The sequence below is a fragment of the Lipophrys pholis genome (genome assembly GCF_963383615.2).
Source record: "Lipophrys pholis genome assembly, chromosome: 20".
NCBI classification, from domain to species: Eukaryota; Metazoa; Chordata; class Actinopteri; order Blenniiformes; family Blenniidae; genus Lipophrys; species Lipophrys pholis.
Window position 1 is genome coordinate 21,000,668 of NC_137648.1, and position 19,376 is coordinate 21,020,043.

General features: G+C 44.8%; 1 protein-coding gene across 1 annotated transcript in view; it reads right to left on the reverse strand.

Annotated features, from left to right (window-relative positions):
- The window catches only part of LOC308125448 (uncharacterized protein), a 94,880-nt gene that overhangs the window by 5,556 nt on the left and 69,948 nt on the right, over positions 1 to 19,376 (reverse strand). The window contains exons 8-16 of the mRNA XM_080489190.1: positions 12,146 to 12,942; positions 11,084 to 11,335; positions 9,729 to 9,882; positions 9,581 to 9,643; positions 6,968 to 7,287; positions 5,391 to 5,447; positions 2,238 to 2,319; positions 2,015 to 2,127; positions 171 to 351 (exon numbers count right to left, since the gene is read on the reverse strand). Coding sequence (XP_080345316.1) covers positions 171 to 351; positions 2,015 to 2,127; positions 2,238 to 2,319; positions 5,391 to 5,447; positions 6,968 to 7,287; positions 9,581 to 9,643; positions 9,729 to 9,882; positions 11,084 to 11,335; positions 12,146 to 12,942 — 2,019 coding nt within the window. The remainder of the gene's footprint in view (positions 1 to 170; positions 352 to 2,014; positions 2,128 to 2,237; positions 2,320 to 5,390; positions 5,448 to 6,967; positions 7,288 to 9,580; positions 9,644 to 9,728; positions 9,883 to 11,083; positions 11,336 to 12,145; positions 12,943 to 19,376) is intronic.

The window sequence follows — 19,376 nt, forward strand, 5'->3', positions numbered from 1 at the left end:
TAGTTGAGATAAACGATGCTGATCGTAGCATGCAGGTCCAACCTTTGATTTGTTTTCATTTTGCAGTTTTCAGCTGAATGACGAGGTAAACGAGGGTGAACGAGGTTAACTTGGCGTCTCGTCTGGACTCGGGGTTGTAAAGCGATGAGAGAAATGACACACACACTCACTTGTCTCTGGGATGAGTGTGTCCAGAGCCTGCGGCTCCCGGAGGACCTCGGAGGAGCAGGGGGCTCCGTCCTTTAGCCCGTTCTCCTGAGCAGCGGGGCCTCCGGACTGCCCAGGTCCCGGGGCCGGGGAGGGGCCCGGGGCCGGGCTGCCCCCCTCTGCTGCCTCCTTGGACTCTTCAGCCTGAAAACACAGCGGGACGAGTCAAACAGCAGGTTAGCTTCTGGAGCTCAGTTAGCAGCTTTAGCCATTTGAGCAGTTTTAGCTCTTTTAGCCAATCTAGCATTTGACCAATTTAGCAGTTTTAGGTCTTTGAGCTAATTTAGCAGTTTTAGCTTTATTTTTCTTAACCCAATTTAGCAGTTTTAGAACTTTTAGCCAATTTAGGAATTTTAGCTCTGTTAGCCAATTTAGCATTTGATCAATTTAGCAGTTTTAGGTGTTTTAGCCAATTTAGCAATTTTAGCTCTTTTAGATAATTTATCCTTTTAGCCAGTTAGGTTTTAGCCAGTTTAGTAGTTTTAGCTCTTTTAGCCAAGTTAGCGTTCAACGAATTCAGCAGTTTTTTTAGCTTTACACGTTGAGCTTCTTTAACTGATTTAGTAGTTTTAGCTCTTTTTACAATTTTAGCACTTTAATCTAATTTAGCAACTTTAGCCATTTTAGCTCATTTATCTGTTTTCGTTGTGTTAAATATCGAGAATTGTTCAAACGGTTTTAGTTGCAATACATGTTTTAGCTAATTTAGCAGTTATAGCAATGTTAGCAGTTTTGTCCATTTGACCTGTTTTTGTTCTTTTGGCCTGTTTAGACATTTAAGTCGTCTTTGTAGCGTCAGCTGTGTTTTCATTACCAAATACAGTGTTTTATATATTTATAGATTTTGTTCTCGCATTGTATGGCATTAGAACACACAGACTTTAGCTTGTGTGTGGAAATGCTATGTTTCTATGCATGTAACTTGATTCGTGCAAATAGCGGCATTTGCTGACGTAACACAGGAAGATCGAGCCTGATCCAGTTTTCATAGGATTTCGCCTGATTGTCACACGACTGTCACACACGAATGCAGCACAAACTGTCCCTGCAGTTTTTCAGCTGAATATTTTTTTTAGTTCTAAGGATGAAGCTTTCAAAGCTTTAAAAATAGAACTCACTTGTCAAAAGGCTATGTGGAACAAAAAAAAACAAGGCTGCTCTGATGCGAATGCTATTCTTAGCAATGCTCAATATCGAGTGAAACAATACGAGGAGATGAAATCTTGCGAGCAGGGATCATGACGATGTCGTTGTAGGCTGAGGGTGAAGTAGGGATCGTCACTGTTGGTTAAATTAATGGAACTTAAAGGTAGAAATCCAAAACTATACAACGTTTATTCCAATTTCATGCTTGAAACTTCAAACTCCTACAGTTGTTGCACTGAATCAACGATAAAAATATCCAACCGCTGGAGAGAACCAGCACTCGTGTTCTGCTTTGCTGTTCTGACCCAAGAACTTCAAAGGTTCTTTCAAATCTCGTCTGTGTAAGAACTGAAGCCAGAAAAAAAAAAACAAGAACCAACGTGCAACGTGTTGTGATACTCCTTGGCGCCACACGGTGGTGTGGTGAGTCTTACCGCGATTGGTCAACATTAACAATGTTTTGGACCTGATCTACTAAAGGTTAACGTGCATAAAAAAAAAAATAAAGGTGTATGTGATATCCTGCGTGAACATTCGTCGTGAAGCTGATCTCGGAACGAGCCAAATAACACAAATCGATTTATTGCGTTATGAGAGCTATGGACGTTCACTAGCAGTTATGCTAGTGAACGTTCACGGGAGCCGGACGGCGTCGGCGCACCTTCACACTTCCTCCACCAGGCGACTGGCTCACGTTGTCCAGAGAACTCACTTTGGACTGAGCCTTGTCCTTGAAGCTCACTTTGTGCGACTCGATCTTGACTTCTCCGCCACCTGCAGCACACACAGACAACACACACAGATAATACACACACACACACACACTGAGGAAGATGCCCCTCATGTTCCAGAAGGTTCTGGTCTTTCCCCTCCTGTCCGCTCACCTGGCTTGTGCTTGATGTTGTCCTTGGAGCCGCACTTGGACGTCACCTTGCTCAGGTCCACCTTCTTGTTGAGGATCTGCACCTGTTTCACAAACGTTCGGTCTTCAACGCAGAACTTTCATTCAACGTTGTCAAGTTTCACCGATTAAAAGTGAATTTTGACAAACTTCTTTACATGTTTCCAAACATTATGGCACAATAACGTCATGACGTTCAGTAGATTTCAGAACCTTTTGGTCAAACATGAAGACATTTCCTAAAGCAAAATGTCGTTGAGCAATCGTTGGTGGGGTGGCCGGATGAAGCAGCTCTGAGCACCAATGAGAGAGCAGCAACCTGAGCCACACAGATCAGAGGCCAGCAATCTTAGTTGGACCAATCAGAGACCAGCGATCTGAACCAGAGCAATCAGAGACCAGCGATCTGAGTCGGACCAATCACAGACCAGCAATTTGAGTTGGACCAATCAGAAGCCAGCAATCTGAACCGGACCAATCATACGCCAGAGATCTGAACTGGATCAATCAGAGACCTGCAATCTGAATCGAACAAATCAGAGACCAGCGATCTGAACCGGACCAATCAGAAGCCAGCGATCTGAACCGGACCAACTAAGAAGCCACCGATCTGAACTGGACCAATCAGAGAGCAGCAATATGAGCCGGACCAATCAGAAGCCAGCGATCTGAGCTAGACCAATAAGAGCCCAGCTGTTTGAGCTGGACCAATCAGAGAGCAACGATCTGAACTGGACCAATCACAAGCCAGTGATCTCAATCAGACCAATCAGAGAGCAGCGATCTGAGTCGGACCAATCAGAGAGCAGCGATCTGAGCCGGCCCAATCAGAAGCCAGCGATCTGAGCAGGAGGAGTGGTTTAGTGAGTTAGTCGCAGGGCGGGACGACAGGAAGGGTTTGAGGAAGCGCAGTGAGGATAGGAAGCTACGTTCAGCTTGCTAGCATGCTGTCCAACATCTCAGGGAAAGTCTGGCCTTTAATCTTTGTCAGGGAAAATGTCTGGACCAGGATTGTGCCGGTCCTGGTTGGGCTGAAAGGGCCAGGCGGTACTTACATTCCCTCCACCAGGAACATGCTTCATATTGTCCTTGGAGCCCAAGCGGGAGGTGACGTGGCTGAAGTCCAGCTTTTTGGAGACTATCTGAACCTGAATGGACACAGCATAGCAGCAAGGGGGGGGGGGGTGAAGAAAAGGCCCAGAGAGGAAGAGAGGAAGAGAGGAAGAGGAGTGTTGGGGAGAGAAGAAGTCACCGTCACAGGTCGGGTTAGAAAGGAAAGGACAGAAGGTGGGAGCAAGGTTCACCGAAACAAATACCACTGTCTAAAGACCTGGAATGCTTTTCTACCAAAACCTGGAGAGAAGGAACCTCAACGCCCCAGAGCAAGGTTCCTAACGCAGTGGCTCCCAACCTCTTCACAACCTTCTACCAAGAACTCGCTAAAATGGCGGAAACGTTGCAGCGAGGCCAAACACTGGTGGAAACACCAACTTTAACCAAGACGGGCAGGAGCCTCCAAAAAGCAGTTTCCCAGTTTCAACAGTCTCGGTGTTTAAAAGATCAGTGAGTAGTTACGCTGCTGTTGTTCACATTTTATACTTTTACCATGATAAACCTCGTTCTAACACTTCATAAATACTGAGTCATTTTCACGAGGGAGGCACTTTTTAACAACGTACAAAGTACAAACCTTTAACTACTTGCCGATACAGAGTACTGATGCGAGTGCTTATGAAACGCCATAAAGCCGTTTATACGTCGTGTATTTAGTCTGTTTAACTGATACTTTATGTTCCTCAGTGATGATCTGACAACCGGCGAAATAAGTAACGGTGTCATCTGCAAAAAGGTTTACAACTTTCTGTAGTCACGTGCAGTTTAGAGAAAAAGTTTGATGGTGTTATGGACAGAAAAGTTCAGTGGTGAGACTTTGCCTTCCGGTTGGGAACCACTGATGTAAAACACAGAAAGCTGACAGGCATTAGAGGCGAAGTTTGTTAGAGTGAGACACACAGGTTGTTCTATAAAGAGACACGGGAGAACCAGCAGAGATCCTTCGTCAGGAATCTGTATCCACGTCTGAGCAAAAGCTCTTCATGACCCAGTCAGAAGATCGGCGCTTCTGATCCACAAATAAAGACAATAACAAGGAACATTCACCTTTCGCTCTATTACAGATACTTTTCAATACTTTTAAAGTCAAAGCGACACTTACCTGTTCCTCTTTAGCATCTTTTGTGATGCTCAGGTGCTTCACCTTGATTCCAACTCAGTTTCAACTTAACTTTTATGTTGTTTTTAATGAATAAGTGTGTTTAAAAGACCATTATTTCTAATTTTGCGGCGATAAAGTGAGATTATGTGACGACAGGGTGGCCGGGGGAGGGGGCTCCCTTTAGCTTGTAAGATAAATGTCTTATCTTTATTTACGTCATATTACATTTGGTTTTGTTATTTTCTTCGTGTCGTATCTGTTTGTTTTGTACCGTTCACTCTGTTCCGTGTTTCTACGACACCTGTGACATGTGAAAATGTTTGTAAAAATATTAAATGACAAAAAAACATAGAAAAGTGTTCAACGATATTCACACGGGGCACCGTTTCTGAACCAACCCCTCATGTTAAAGATCACTAAGATCCTGGATCAGGTGGATAAACTACTTGCTCATGAAATAGATGTTGCTGTTTGGGTTTGATTTGACGATCTGATGGAAACTGATATGAGATGGAAGCTCTGACCCGTTGTTGTTAAATAAAAATAAATATATAAATCAATCAATCAATCAATCTTGTATGTTTAGCACGTGGAAATGTTAGTTTTAACTTTTTGGTTGTGCTTTACTCTTCATAGATGAGAAAACTCATATATGGGTACGCAATATTATTTCAAATAGAAATAAAAATGACCATCAATGTCCAGAGGCTGCGACGCGACACTGAGCTGCTTCCTGGTTTCTAATGCAGCTAACTGACAGTTTGCAGCCTTTGGATGACTGCTAACTAAAAGCGTCTGAGCTTTGACCTTTAAAAACAGAGGAAGACATCGTCAACAAGCTTTCTGGATTTGAGGACAAACACACGGTGATGTGTGGAGGGTGGAGGGTGGAGGGAGGGGGGGGGGGGGGGGGGGACTCACTTTGCCCTGGCTGCTCTCTTTGGAGGAGGCGACCCTGCTCTGAGAGACGGCCGACACCTGGGAAGACAGGCCCGCCCGGGTCAAAGGTCAGAGGTCAAACAAAACGCTCGGTGGCATTAGAAAGGGTGTTAGTACGAAGGTTTAGAATCTGACTGAAATAAAGAGGCAGAACTGGACTGTAGTATATATATTTATGTCTATATCACTATCTATATATAGAGAGATGTTTTATTTATTTTTTAGCAAATTTGCATTTGTCTTGTGTTTTATGTGTCTGTTTTGTTGAGTGACTTAGATTTACAATTATCATTGATTGAGTGTAAATAAATATTACAAACTGCACTTTTATTGTGAAACCGGACTCAACCAATAACGTCTGCGTCGGGAAGAAATTCAGTTCGAATGATTTAAATCAAATCTTATTCATTTTGTCACAGATATCAGGAATTAGTTGTGTAGCTAAAGTTTTATTTTTTTATCTAATCTACAGTTTTATTTTTTTTTCTAATCTTTGATCGAGTTTCAGAGTCCAAATCAAGTGAGGTTGAAATCAGTTGTTATGTTGTGAAGTAATATCCCACAGAAAATACTGATTCAAAATTTGAGTTTGATTGAATTTCACAAATCTTTTTTAAAAATGTTTTTAAAGAATGAACACCTGTATCAATAATATCAGATAATTAATAGAAATTATGGAGGATTTCAGTTTAATTTAGATGGTTTTATGCAAAAATCTGCTTTTTCAAAAAATACACAGAAAAGACCCGAATCCTTCAGTTAACGCGAAGTTCTGAAATTTGTTTTTAATCCAGTTTTATTTCTCATTAACGCGACCAATCGTCACTTAAACTGATCTTTTGAATAATGAAATCATGAAATGTTGAACGTTGTTTTGTTGTAACTTTACCTAGAAGTCAGATCGGAAAGATTTTAGTAAATCAGTGTTAGAATTCAGAGAAAAACTTGCTGCTCAGTATTTATCCTCAGTGAATGATTATGACCAACATGACTACCATTATATCTATTCTTGAAAATGACACTGTACAAAAACTACAAAATAGCTTTAATTTCCAGGACATTCTGTCCTATTTAAGTATTATTACATTATCCGATGCAGGTATTATTCTCTTTTATTAAACTTTTACATGCTTCCCTACAGATCGGATCTGGATTTTCAGTAATAATAGAAAAAAACAACTAAATTTACCAAAAACAAATATTTTTCTCTCAGGACTTTTGATGCCAATTCAATGTGATTACTAGTTAACGGAGAAATACCTTAATAATATTGTCAACTTATGAGGTTTTTCTTATAATTCCATTAGAATTGGCGCAAATTATTATTGCTACATGGGAAGATGGTGTGAGATGGACGTGTGAGGAGCTGAGATGAGAGGAATAATGGAGGTGAAGAAGCAGCTGTTGTGTTTGGTGGTGCCTCGTGTGAGGCGGCTACAAACTGTGAGTTCAACAATCTTAAAATTGGGACGGTGGAAAATGGCGCAGTGTGTAGCGAGTGTTAATGGTGAGGTTAATGTAGAGAATCCGAGGAGAAGCCGGATCACGTCAGGACTGACCTTCCCTCCACCCGGCTGGTACTTCATGTTGTCCGTGGAGCCGATCTTGGACCGGGCGTTGCGGACGTCAGGGGCCGGCACCGTGGCGGGCCGGGCCGAGATCCTGGAGGCGGAGGAGGAGGTGGAGGGGGGGGCTAGCCGGGAGGTGCGGGGCACCAGGGGCTTCTTCTCCGCGGCGGTGGAGGAGGAGGGCGGGGTGGGTTTGGCTGCTGTGGGGCGGGGGCGGGGGGCGGTGGAGGTGGCGGTCGCGGGACGGGAGGCGGTGGTCGCGGGGCGGGGGGCGGTGGTGGAGGAGGAGGTCCTGGGCTTTGTGGAATCAGCTGGAGGAGAAATAAACAGAGCGGTTCAATCACTGTATTTCTGCAGCTTTATTTTCCAACACCCCAGTTCGAAGGTGATGAGCTTCACCGAGCACGAATATCAAACTCTGCAGGAGAAGAAAAACTCTCCCGAGGTGAAAGAAACCACAGCGATTCAACATTTCTTAATCTTAAATCTTGTTCACCCTGTTTCTCTCGAGTTGGAAACTTATTTTTTCAAGCTTCTCAGTGTCTTAACATCTTTTCAATAACCCGCACAGCAGAATAACCTTTTACTTCACCTCAACTAGACCGGATAAACTGTTCAGTTCGCCAATAAAATTCCAGAGGTTCATCTTTGTTTTTATTATTTTATAATAAATTTTGGCAAATATAGAATACCTTTACTTATAAGCAGTGTTTTCTATCATTTAAAAGTAAAACAATTTCATGATAAGGCACGGAGGCAAACCCATCCCTTTCAAAAAGTTTTGTGTTTCCACGGAAACAACGAAAACACTGAAAACCGTGCAGTTAGCATGTTGGGCCACTAGCTGGCGCCGTGCTTTGTTTCTGCAATGAACTATCGACTACGACTGTGGCGTTTCACAAAACTTGCGTTTTCCCCCCGTTACCACGGAGACGGAGTCTGAACGTTTTCAAATAGTTGCGTTTTCAGTGGCTCCATGTAAACGGACGTCCAAAAATAGTTCTCCATTTTCAAAGTTGTTGAAAAGTTGGAAATGTAGCAGATTTCTGGATTCCCACATGACAATTACAAAACCTGTATTTACGAACTTAAATTTGCACAAAACCTCAAAAAAAACCACCAAGTGACTCCTTTCATGCCTTTTAAACCCTAGAATTAGCACGGATGCAGCTGCGGCGTGGATCTGCTGACTCAGGAGCTCAGAAACAAGCCGACGCAGCATTCGCTGCATCGTAAACATGAAAGAGGAGTTTATTTAACACAGTTTGACTTTAAATCCGCCCGAGTGTGACGGAGGAGGAAGCCTGATTTAATCCAGGCGGCTCTCAGGCAGCCCGTCCTTTCACACCAGTCCGTCCAAAACGGACTCGACGACCCGAAGCGCCGTCAGCAGGAGCTGAAAACTCCCGCCGACTAAGCTGCTGAAGGAGCGAAGCGAAGGGAAGAGAAGAGAAGACCCGACGTGTTCGGAGGTTTCAAAGCCGCGGGTGGAGAGGCAAGGCGACTCTGCAGATCTTTACCTGGCGGAAGGAAGCGCCGAGGTAAAGAGGAGATCAATGAGACGGCGCCGCCAAGTACAGGAGGGAAAATCCTCCACAGTCAGCGGCGGAAGATAGAAAAGTAATCCTAATCCCAACTTCTTAAAACGTGTGAAACGAGTGACAAGGGAAGAGGCGAGAACTCGCTAAATTCTTCAAGAAAGCAGTTTAAAAAGAAAACATGGATACACTGAAATACTTTGAATTCAATAATGTAAAAACAAAATGTCTGCGGTTGAAGCGTTTTTGTGTTTGAAAACCGAAGAACGACCTCGATCCTGATCGTCAAATTTTTACCGAATTTCCACAGAAAGAAATCTGGTATTTTTGAAAGGAAAAGGTCTCGTATTGACAATATCTCGTACTTCACCTCAAAACAACAAAAGGCTCGTTTATACAGAGACGATTTCATGTGAAAACGCAAAAACGTTGTTATATTTTAGCTTCTGTGACGAGAGCCACTGAATATGTTTATTCATTTTATTGTAAAAACGTAAATACAATAGAGAACTAAAGTTTTCAAATTCTCCAACGAAAAGGAGCAGAAAGAAGATTGACATTATATATAATCTATAATAATAATATATATAATCTGCCCCTTGATCTCAAATAATCATTTTCCATTTAAAACTAAAAACAAACGTTGAATAACAAACAAACAAAACGACTATAAAAGATCAACCAGACAACATCGCCACTCTCGCCTCAGTTATATTTGTCGGGGAAAACAATTTATCAACCTTGTTTTAATCACTTTTTAAAAAAAATTTAATTTCTCGCTGTTTTTCACAGAGAGAAACCCCACAGATCAACGAGAGGAAGCATTCAGCATGTCCTTGTCTAGTTTAACGTTGGTCTTCATGTAACTTTTTGGAGAACGGCTCTGAAAGTGGAACTTTTCGAAAACACTCGATATGGTTTCAATTGAAACGTTGTCGCGCAAACGGAACCAAAGTCGACTGCTTCTGAGAATCCAGTCTGAATCAAATCGGGGCCAAGAGAAAGAGCAGTGGTATTTATCAGAGTGTTAAACATGCGAGAGGTGGCGCCCGGCGCCGCCGAGTACCTGTCGAAGTCCTCAGCGTGCTCGGCTTCTTCTCCTCTCCCGGCTTGCCGTCCGTCTTAGAGGCTGAAATGAAGAGAACCAGAGAAGAAGTGAATGAAAGAAGCGGAACCTCGGACTGAGACGAGCAGAACTGTTGGACTGCGAATACCCAGAGGCCTTTTGGCGGCGGCGGCAGTGCGAGTGGACGTCGCTGTGCGTGCCGTCGTAGAGGTTCTACTCGCCGCAGCGGTGGCAGTCGACCCGTTTTTGGTAGCGGTGGCAGTGCTGGCCTTTGGCACCAGGGGGCGCTTCTCTGTGGCGGTCTGTGAAACAGGAGGGAGGAAGAGACGGGACAGAGGCGAATCACATCAGACTTTCTCGTGCGAGATGCAGATGGGAGTCCTCGCCGCTTCATTCATCTGGATGATGCCGCGCTCCACATACAACCGACTGGACTGAGTCGGCCGCCAGCCTCGGGCGCCAAGCGGCTAAATAAAGGCGGCTAATTCGCTGGCTGCGCGGTCACACTGCTTTTATCTAAAGACGACACGGAAACGCAGCGAGCGGACGGCGGAGAGCGGAGAGCAGACGGCGGAGAGCGGAGAGCGGAGAGCGGTCCGCTTAATGACACAAACCCAACAAACCTTCACAGACCTTTTGATGCAATAAATTAAACACACGAACCAACAAATCCAGATGAAATGATCTTTTCACAACCGAATTCAACTCCACGATCAGTTTTTATCACTGCAATAGTTCTTTTTCAGTTTGATTCATCTAAATAAATAAGCAAATAGTCCTCATGTTGTCTTTAACGGTGTCCGCTCCATGTTGCAGCTACCTGGAGGCAACGTCGAGCTGCAGCTCGTCGTGATCGCAATACCCTTTTCAACCATTAGGTGGTGTATCGAGTTGCAGAGTTTGTGGTAAAATGTCATGATGTTCCTCAGTAAAGTAAATCTGCAAAGTAACATTACTTGTCACAGCCATATTGTGGTGATTCAACACCCACCTGGTCGCTAATCGACAGCAGAAATACTCCAACCGCGACGTCCAACTGTCATGTTGCCTGATCGCAGCTAGAAAACTGTATCTGAGCAATTAAACCGGCATGATTAGATTTGAATAAAGGCTTATTACTAACTCCGGGTTCCTAAATATGAAACTATGTTTAAAACACCAGACTATAAATTGACTGAAATGTTGACTCGTCTTCGTCATTCTGAGATTGTCCCGCAGACGTAGAGCACCGCAGTCGACACCTGAGGTCTTTTCTACACGTTTCACCTGTTTGGATAAAGAATCCAAAAACGCTGCGTCAACGTCTGAATATTGCAGTACGGGGCTTTATTCCTCAAGATCAGAGAGTCTTTCTGAGGAGAGGAGGAGCTGCATGATTCTCCTGTTCTATTTCTTCTTCTTGTGAAGCCTAACGCTGTGACCTTTGACCCCTCCGGGTGTGAGGAAGCAGCACTGAGGCCTGGATCCAGGCGAGCTGCTCCCACAGTCCCTGCTGACACTTACCTTGGGTTTAACGTCACGCGTGGCGGCGGCGGACGACGCAACGCGGCTGGTGGTGGTGGCGGCCGTGGGCCTCTTGAGCCCGGCAGCAGCTGTGGACGAAGCTGCCCGGGCTGAGGTTGGTTTTTTATCTGAGGTGGTGGTGGAGGGTGTGGGGCGCCTGGAGGCGGGGCCAGAGGCACCGGCAGCCGCCGGGCTCGGCCGCGTTTTGGCAGCGGCGGCGGCAGTGGCGGGTTTGGTCGCCCCGGCAACAGGCTGAGACGCCGCGGGGGGATGGAGGGACGGCGAAAGCAAACATAAAGAAAAGGAAAATAAAAGGTAACAGCAGCAATTAAAACACAAATGATGAATAAATAAAGAAGCAGAAATAATAGTTAGCATTTAGCTCGTCGCTAAATAATGTCAACCTGCTGTGAGGCGGTTTTATTCATGTTTATGTGCAGAAGAAGCATTTAAGCAGAAGCATCATGGGAAACGACCGGTGGCGTTCGTTTTCAAAATAAACCACAAACAAAAAGCAAAAAGCAAAAACTTCACCTGCTCTGGTTGATTCTTGCTCATGACATCGATCTTCACTCTTTCACAATAAAATCTGTGTTTCTCCACACTTCATTATGAGGAGAGCGTCTCTAATATTCTACTGATGTTGATGAAAACAGTTCAGTAGAAGCTCGTTTTGCCGTTTTGTAGAAACGGAATAAAGCGTTGCAGTGTAAAGGTTAAACTTTCCTCAAACGAAAACACAGAAAAACGTGTCGTCGTAGAAACGGCGCAGGAACGAGTCCCGCACCCGCTACGCTAAAGCGATACCGCTAACATGCAGTAAAAATGATTAACTGCAAAATAAAGGACCATGAATTTCAGTAAAATGAGACAAATCTCATGTTATGTACTTGATTTGAAGGGTTAATGAGCAGCATGATGATGATGAAAGAACCAGCGTCTCTTCCTGAATGACTCCATAGAACGTATCGATCTTTTTATTGATCAGGCCGAGCAGTTGTAGTACTCTGTACTGCCCGGCACTGTGTACTGCCCAGCGCTGTGTACCGCAGGCCGTCTCACCTTTGCCTTCGGGTCTTTGCCGGCGCCGTTGGCCGCAGGTTTCTTGGTTTTCTCCGCCGCCTCAGTTTTCGTCGCCTTCTTGTCGTCTTTCTTCTCCGCCGTCTTTTTCTCCGCCGGCTTCTCTTCCTTCTGTTTCTCCGTCGGTTTCACCGCTTTGTCCTCCCCCTTGGCGTCTCCCGCCTCCACCGTCGCCTTCGTCTCGCCTTCGGTCTTCTTCTCGGCCTTTTCGGTTTCCGGCTGGACGGGTTCTGGGGTCTTTTCCACCTTGTCAACATGCGGCTCTTTGCCGTCCTTCATCTCGGTTTTCTCCACCTTCTCATTGTCCTTGTTCTCCACTTTCTCCTCCACTTTCTCCTCCACTTTGGACTTTTCAGTTTTATCCACATTCTCAACCTTCTTCTCGACCTTGTCGATCGGGTCAACCTTCTCTACCTTCTCTACCTTCTCTACTTTATCCATCTTGTCCAGTTTGACTGGCGAAGCTTCTTCTTTTGTCACTTTGTCTTCTTTCACTTCTTTCTGCTGCACCACTTCTACTTTCTCCTTCTCTTTCCCCATTCCTGTGTCTTTCTTCGGCTCGTCCACCTTCACCGGTTTCTCTTCGTCCTTCTTCTCCTCTTGAACCTTTTCCGGTTCCTTCTCTTCCTCCTTCTCGCTCGCTTTCTCCACCTTGGCAGGCGTCTCGCCGCTCGTGAACTCCACCTTCACGCTCCTCTGCTCGGTTTTATCCAGTTCGCCAAAGAGGTCCAGCTTCTTCACGCTGTCCTCCAGCTTCTCGTCTTTCTTCTCTGATTGAACTGGAAGGGAAACACAGACAGGAAGTGTGTTTACAGACGAGCTTTGACCCAGTGCCTCAATATTTCAGCAGACTTCCACTTCACGGCACAAATCACTCAACTGCACCGAATTCACCGAGTCGCCCTTTGTGATCGAGCTTTCCGAGTGCAGATGGGTCATGTTATCGTTTTGTTTCCTCTGTAAGTGAAACATTGATCGATTTATTTTGATCCAGTAAACTTTAACAGGTCAATGAATTGACGCAATCGTGGCGAACCTAATGAATAACCAGCATCACATCCAACCCAAGTTCCGTTTCTGTCCTGTGGGAGGTGCTGCAGGCCACAATATACTCTCAAGTCTCTTTGTATTCTGACATTAGGGTTGTGCAGATACTGACCTTGCCGATACCGAGTACGGACATGAGTACTTATTAATAACAATTAATACAATTGGTCCTGAAACCTTGAATTCAAAGTTTCAAGCTCCTCCTTGATTTTCCTCCATTTGAATCTTGGATCATAGGAGCTGCATTCAGAATCTGCTGTGTCTGTGTGAGCTGGACTGGCTCCGCCCACACATGCCCATCTTGGGAAGAGGAGGAAGTACTTCCTGTGCCAGAGCAGAGCTGCCTGATTGTGGGAGGAGTCAAAGGGAGGAGCCTACCTTGATTGGGATTGGCTAAACCCCCGATGACACTATATAGGGTTTGATTTCTGATTGGCTGGTTGGAGCAACACACTTTTAAAAAACTGAAACAAGCCAAGGAGAGAGAGGACAGACTGTCTTCACTTCTGGAGCATCATTCCAGGTACAGGGACGATTAGTACTGTTGGAAAACTTTTAGGAAGTGAATTTTACATCATATGGACCGTTTAAATGCCACAAAGCTTCATTTTCACCTCGTATGCAAACAAATCTTTTGTCGCTGATTTCCCCTCTTACTTACTGAAGTTTGATCTCGTTTCTGCCACTTGGAGATTTCTCCATTTTGGATTCTAAATATTTGACAGGATGGGGTCGACATTAGTGTCTTGTTTTCTTGTTCCTTTCTATCTGTGGATCTTATGTGACAGAACTGGTCAACTGAAGCACCAAAGCAACGGTCCAACCAGAAAATCATCAACTTCTAATTCATTCCTGGGCCAAATGTGAGGAGAATAAACTGCTGATTCACAACATGCAGTGGCAGCAGGAAGTATTAACTTACTTAAAGTAGAAAATACAAGAAAACCTTTAACGTTGGTGAATCTGAAGGGATTTTTAGATGTTTAGGGTTCAGTAGCCTGAATAAAAAATGGAACCATGTTGTCGATGTAAACAAAGAGGAAAAAAAAAAAAAACATTTCATGGCTGACTCATGAAAACATGAGCATCATCTGACCTCGGGTGGCGATGACCTCAGAATAGAGCGAGCTGAACTCACTCAACGCTGCTCGTGACTCACTTTTGACGTTTAAAAACGAAACGCCCTGAAACAGATGGAGCGTCTTGTGCAGCCTCCGCCGAACTCTGACCAGCTTCACTAACGCGGCGTCTTCGCTGCACGCATATATGAAGATTCTACTTCATGAGGATTCAAAGGTCATCGACGATGGTGGATAGGAGTGTTTTCTACTCATTACAACGACATTCAAAACGGAACTGAGAGGGCGAAGCCACAAGGGAGCAACATCTAGGTAGATCAAATTTATTCAGTCAGCACATCCTGCTTTGCAGTACCAATTTTAACCACAAGGTGATGTGGTGAGTCAGACGAGATTAGAGTTGTTATGAGAATCTGTTTGTTGTCTTTTGCTTTCACATCCTTGTTTTATTAAAATTGATGGAGTCTGAATGGGAGTGTTCATGTTGAATTTTCACAATAAAAAGCAGCGTTATCAGTCGATTCCATCAAGTTTTTATGAGAGGAAACATATTTAGTCAGAAATATCAGGTAGAAAACCCTCACCTGAGAGTTAAGAGGATTGAATAGGTTTGTACGTCTTCCTCTGGGTGGTTATTTCCTCTTTTAGAAATGTGGAAAAGGTCCTTTGGTGCAAGAGTGACGAGTAAAGAAGAGTACATGACAGAAGCAGTAACTTTTCTCCTTTATAGTACCGTTTAATTCATTGATACTAGCGTTTGTAGCTTTGGATCTCTTTGTATGGCTACGGTACAGAGTTGTTCCAAATCTATGGTCCATTAAAAAGCAGCTCAGAATATAAACAGATAAAAGTACAGAACCACCTGGGTACTGATGCGTCCTCAGTGAGGTTCGACCCCCCCTGGTCTTAGTCGGATGCACATTGTGAGTAAACAGAGTGAAACTTGCGTCCAGCCATTAAACCAGAATCACCATCAGAGACTGATGTCATCTAACTACCGACTGCTGGTTTTATGAGTCTCTCAGGGTTCATCAGTGGAACAGAACTAACGGGTTCCCCGTCCTTTCTCTCACCGACACGACGGGAACAAACCGAACACGACGCAGAGACGATACCAAAAGACGTAGAGCGAAGACAAAGGCGAGACTCGAGAGCCGCTGTGGGAAATATTGATTATGGGATTTAGCGGCGAGTGGGTGGACAGAGGTGCTGATTACCAATGCATTCCTCTTCTGCTCTGTGTTGTTCTGTGAGGTAAGGAACAGGAGGAGGACAGCTTGTAGGGGGGGAAAGTGACGAGTTTCACAGCGTGAAAACAAATCATCCCCGAATATGACGGCGGCGTGGCGAGAAGAGAAGCAGAAGGTGAGAACAAACGACGGCTTCATTTTCTAACCCCGTAAACAAGGGGCGGCTCCAGAGATCAACCTGATCCTGTAATCGCGGCGGAAACCCGAGAGGCGTCCCAGCTGTGGAGAGCCTGCTGTTAAAAGGCCTCATGTGAAGCACCCAGCAGGGGGCGGGGCCAATCCCAGCGAGCCACTGTCCAAGAAACTCCAACTAAAAGCACACGGCCTCTGTGGATCAAGGAGTCACTGATGGTTTGGTTTACAGGGAAAAGGCAGAAATGTTGAAAACAATGTCGTTTTCTCGCAGGGCCACTAGTGGGTGCTGTTGTTCTTTTTAGAACCACACACACGTTTGCACGGAGAAAAATACGCTATTAACGTTAACAATGGCGAGTACACCGACATTCGTATGGAGAGACAACATATTCTTATTGCCATTCCGCGTGTACAGCAGAACTACTCCCCCAGCGTTTTCAGAAAGTTCCACCTCTGGGTCCGTTCGCAAAGTCTTGCATTTCCGGAGGCTCCGAGAACAACTGTGACGTAAACGGGACCGAAGTAGATCAACAACAATAACAGCGGAAGATTCCAGAGTCCTGTAGAATTTAACAGTACTTCAACAGAGTGGTACTTTTACTCCCATATACAACAACGTCATCTACATGCATGGAGACGTTTCTCACACCAATTGGCTTGTGCTAGTTTACGAAAAGGGCTGTTTCATGTCAGGCCACCCTCTAGTGGCCTGACATGCAAACTACAGCGTTTGTCGCGGGACAGCGAGGAGAGGGAAACTGTCCTGAAAGGAAGACGTAATGGGTTCTTCACCCCTTCCTGGCCCATTTAGAATAGATCAATGAAGCGTCATTACCTTTGAAATTTGGGACGGAGGTGATGTTTTTGTGTACGTGTGTTTTGTTATCTATTTATTGGTATGTATGTATGTATTTCACCAACTTTTCGTAAAAACTCTTCACCCGAATTGCATGAAATCTTGAGGAATGATTTGTCTTTATCCAAGGGTGGGTACATTACATTTTGCGAGCGATTGGGTCAAAGGTCAAGGTTACAAGAAGGTAAATAATGTATTTTCCCGATAGAGCGGCCAGTTTTAATCGACTGATGTCAAACCAACGCCACAATGTTCAGTTTTAGTTCACTATCCTCTCGTATGCCACACGATGCAGGATCCAACAGGAGAACGACGGAAATTGTAAAAGGTGTGTACATTAACGAGCGAGGAGGAGGAGGAGGAGGAGGAGGAGGGTCTGTGGCTCTCAGGAGGGAATGAGATCATTCACTAACGGAGGAGGCTTTAATTATTGACAGGGTCTGTGATCGGAGACATTAATCATGGACAGAGCTTCCTCGGAGTGTGTGTGTGTGTGTGTGTGTGTGTGTGTGTGTGTGTGTGTGTGTGTGCGTGCGTGCGTGCGTGTGAAACACTTGGCATCGTTTCCACGCAACAATGGGGGATTTGTGTTTTTGGAGAATGTATTCAAAACATGGAATCTGGTGAAAGTGGTGAAGCTCTGAACTCCGATAATGGAGAAGGAGCAGATTATCTTAATTTGTTCACACTAAACAAGTGACTGCTGGACGCTTTACAGATCTAGAAGTGACTATTTTTGAAATAAAAACACCATGAAATAGCTGGAATATGTACAAACTGTGGGATTATGTTTAAATGGGGGGGGGGGGGGGGGGGTGACTTCACCAGGATGTTGCATTGATCCAAATATAATCTGTAAGTGTGAGAACATGAGATTTCCCTCAGAGAGCTTCAACAAGATTTATTGAGTCCAAGCAGACGAACTGAAACTGTTGTACCTGTGACAATTATGGATTAACAATAAAGCTTGTTTGTTAGTAAAAATTCAAAAGGAAATACGAGGCATTCTCTACTATCATTACTATCTGTTCCTAAAGACGAGCTTCTCGTCACCAGAAAGACACTGAAGCAGACCATCGTCAGACTACGGAGGTTAGAAACCTTTCAAAGCAACGGATTCCCCGTTTAGACAACAACGTTTTCATGTTGGGCCACTAGTGGGTGCTGTTGTTAGTTTTAGTACTGAAAGCGCGCACGCGCACGCGCACACACACACACACACACACACACACACACACACACACACACACACACACACACACACACACACACACACACACACACACACACACACACACACACACACACACACACACACACACACACACACACACACACACACACACACACACACACACACACACACACATTCTAGTGGACAGACCACCACGTTGGAATGTTATTACAGTGACTGTCAAAATAAAACTACCAAATCCAGGAGAATATGGACTGACATATATTACTAGTCCAAGTGAATCTTAATTTTTTCTCATTATCAAACATAGAACCATGTATATAGATAAAGGACAGAATTTACTACATAATGAAACAAAAGATTACATTGTCTTGAAAGAAAGAAGTGGAACACTCACAATTTGTAACAACTGTTCCAATATGTAACAAGTTGTTATGAAATGTGGCAAATTGTATCTGTTCAATTTAAAATGTATTACATTATTACGGAACGCGGCGCTGCAGCGTGTCCACAAAGTCTCGTTTTCGTCCATCGACATGACGACGGAGTCGGAGCGATTCCAAAAAGTTTAGCGTTTTTACTTGAAATCGGTCGCCGTGGGAAACAGGCCCTGAATCAGTTTAGCTCGGCTTGGTCCTACGTCTTCGAAGAGGCTCCGTCAGTTCTTAAACCTCCGTACGTCCGGAGCGCCCTGCGTGAAGCCCGGTGGGAACGTCGACTCGGCGGCTGCAGAGCCCAGGACGACCAGCAGCTGGGTGCAGCCGGCCGATTCATTTGAAGCTTTCATTTGCATAACGATAACGCTTAGAGCTCATTTAGGGCTCTTAAGCTGAGACTCTTCAACGGCAGGATGGTGAAATATGCAGACAGCCACCCCCGTCCGAGACGTCTTCATTTCACAGAAGTAGGTGAGCAAAAGAAAAAGGCCCCCAAAAAAACAGGCCCATTCTGACGCTGTTGTATCTTTGAGAAAAACCTGCTCTGCTTACGAGGCCTTCCTCTGGAGCTGAAGATTAGACTGTAATTAACGGAGGTTTCACTCACTAATAACACATCGAGGACTCATTTCTGAAGCCTTCATTTCGCTCCCCGGGCGGATTATGAAAATCAGCTCTTGGAGACGCCGTCTCATTAAAGCGTCAGACGACGGCTCTCCACTCCGTCACTTCAGACCCGCCGGACGCTCTGGAGAGCCGCCGAAGTGCCGACAGCGTGAAGAGGACACTCCAATTATTGGCCTCGCTCCGGCGCGACACTTGTGTCCGGCTGCCTTGGGAACATTTGAGCCTGATACAATAACCGAGGTCTGAGGAAAACGCCGAGCCAATTGTTGAAAGTACAAATCACGTCCTGGTTTATGGCCCACTGGTCATTCCATTGTGAACCAAGTTGTCTTAGACAGCGATTCAGGTTTTTATGCTTTTTCGTGTCAGAAAAAGTTTCACGTTTCCACAGCAATGTTTTTGAAAAGTTGTCTTTTCCCCATTTTCGGAGCATTTTTTTTTTCTTCAAAAAGTTGCATTTTCAGTGGCTCTAAGCAACCTTGTCGTGTAAACAGACGCCCAAAACGCAATGAAGGTCCATCCTGTAACGAAACATTTCCATGAAACAGGACCGACGAAGTTTTAAAAATGATGTCTTGCAGTCAGAC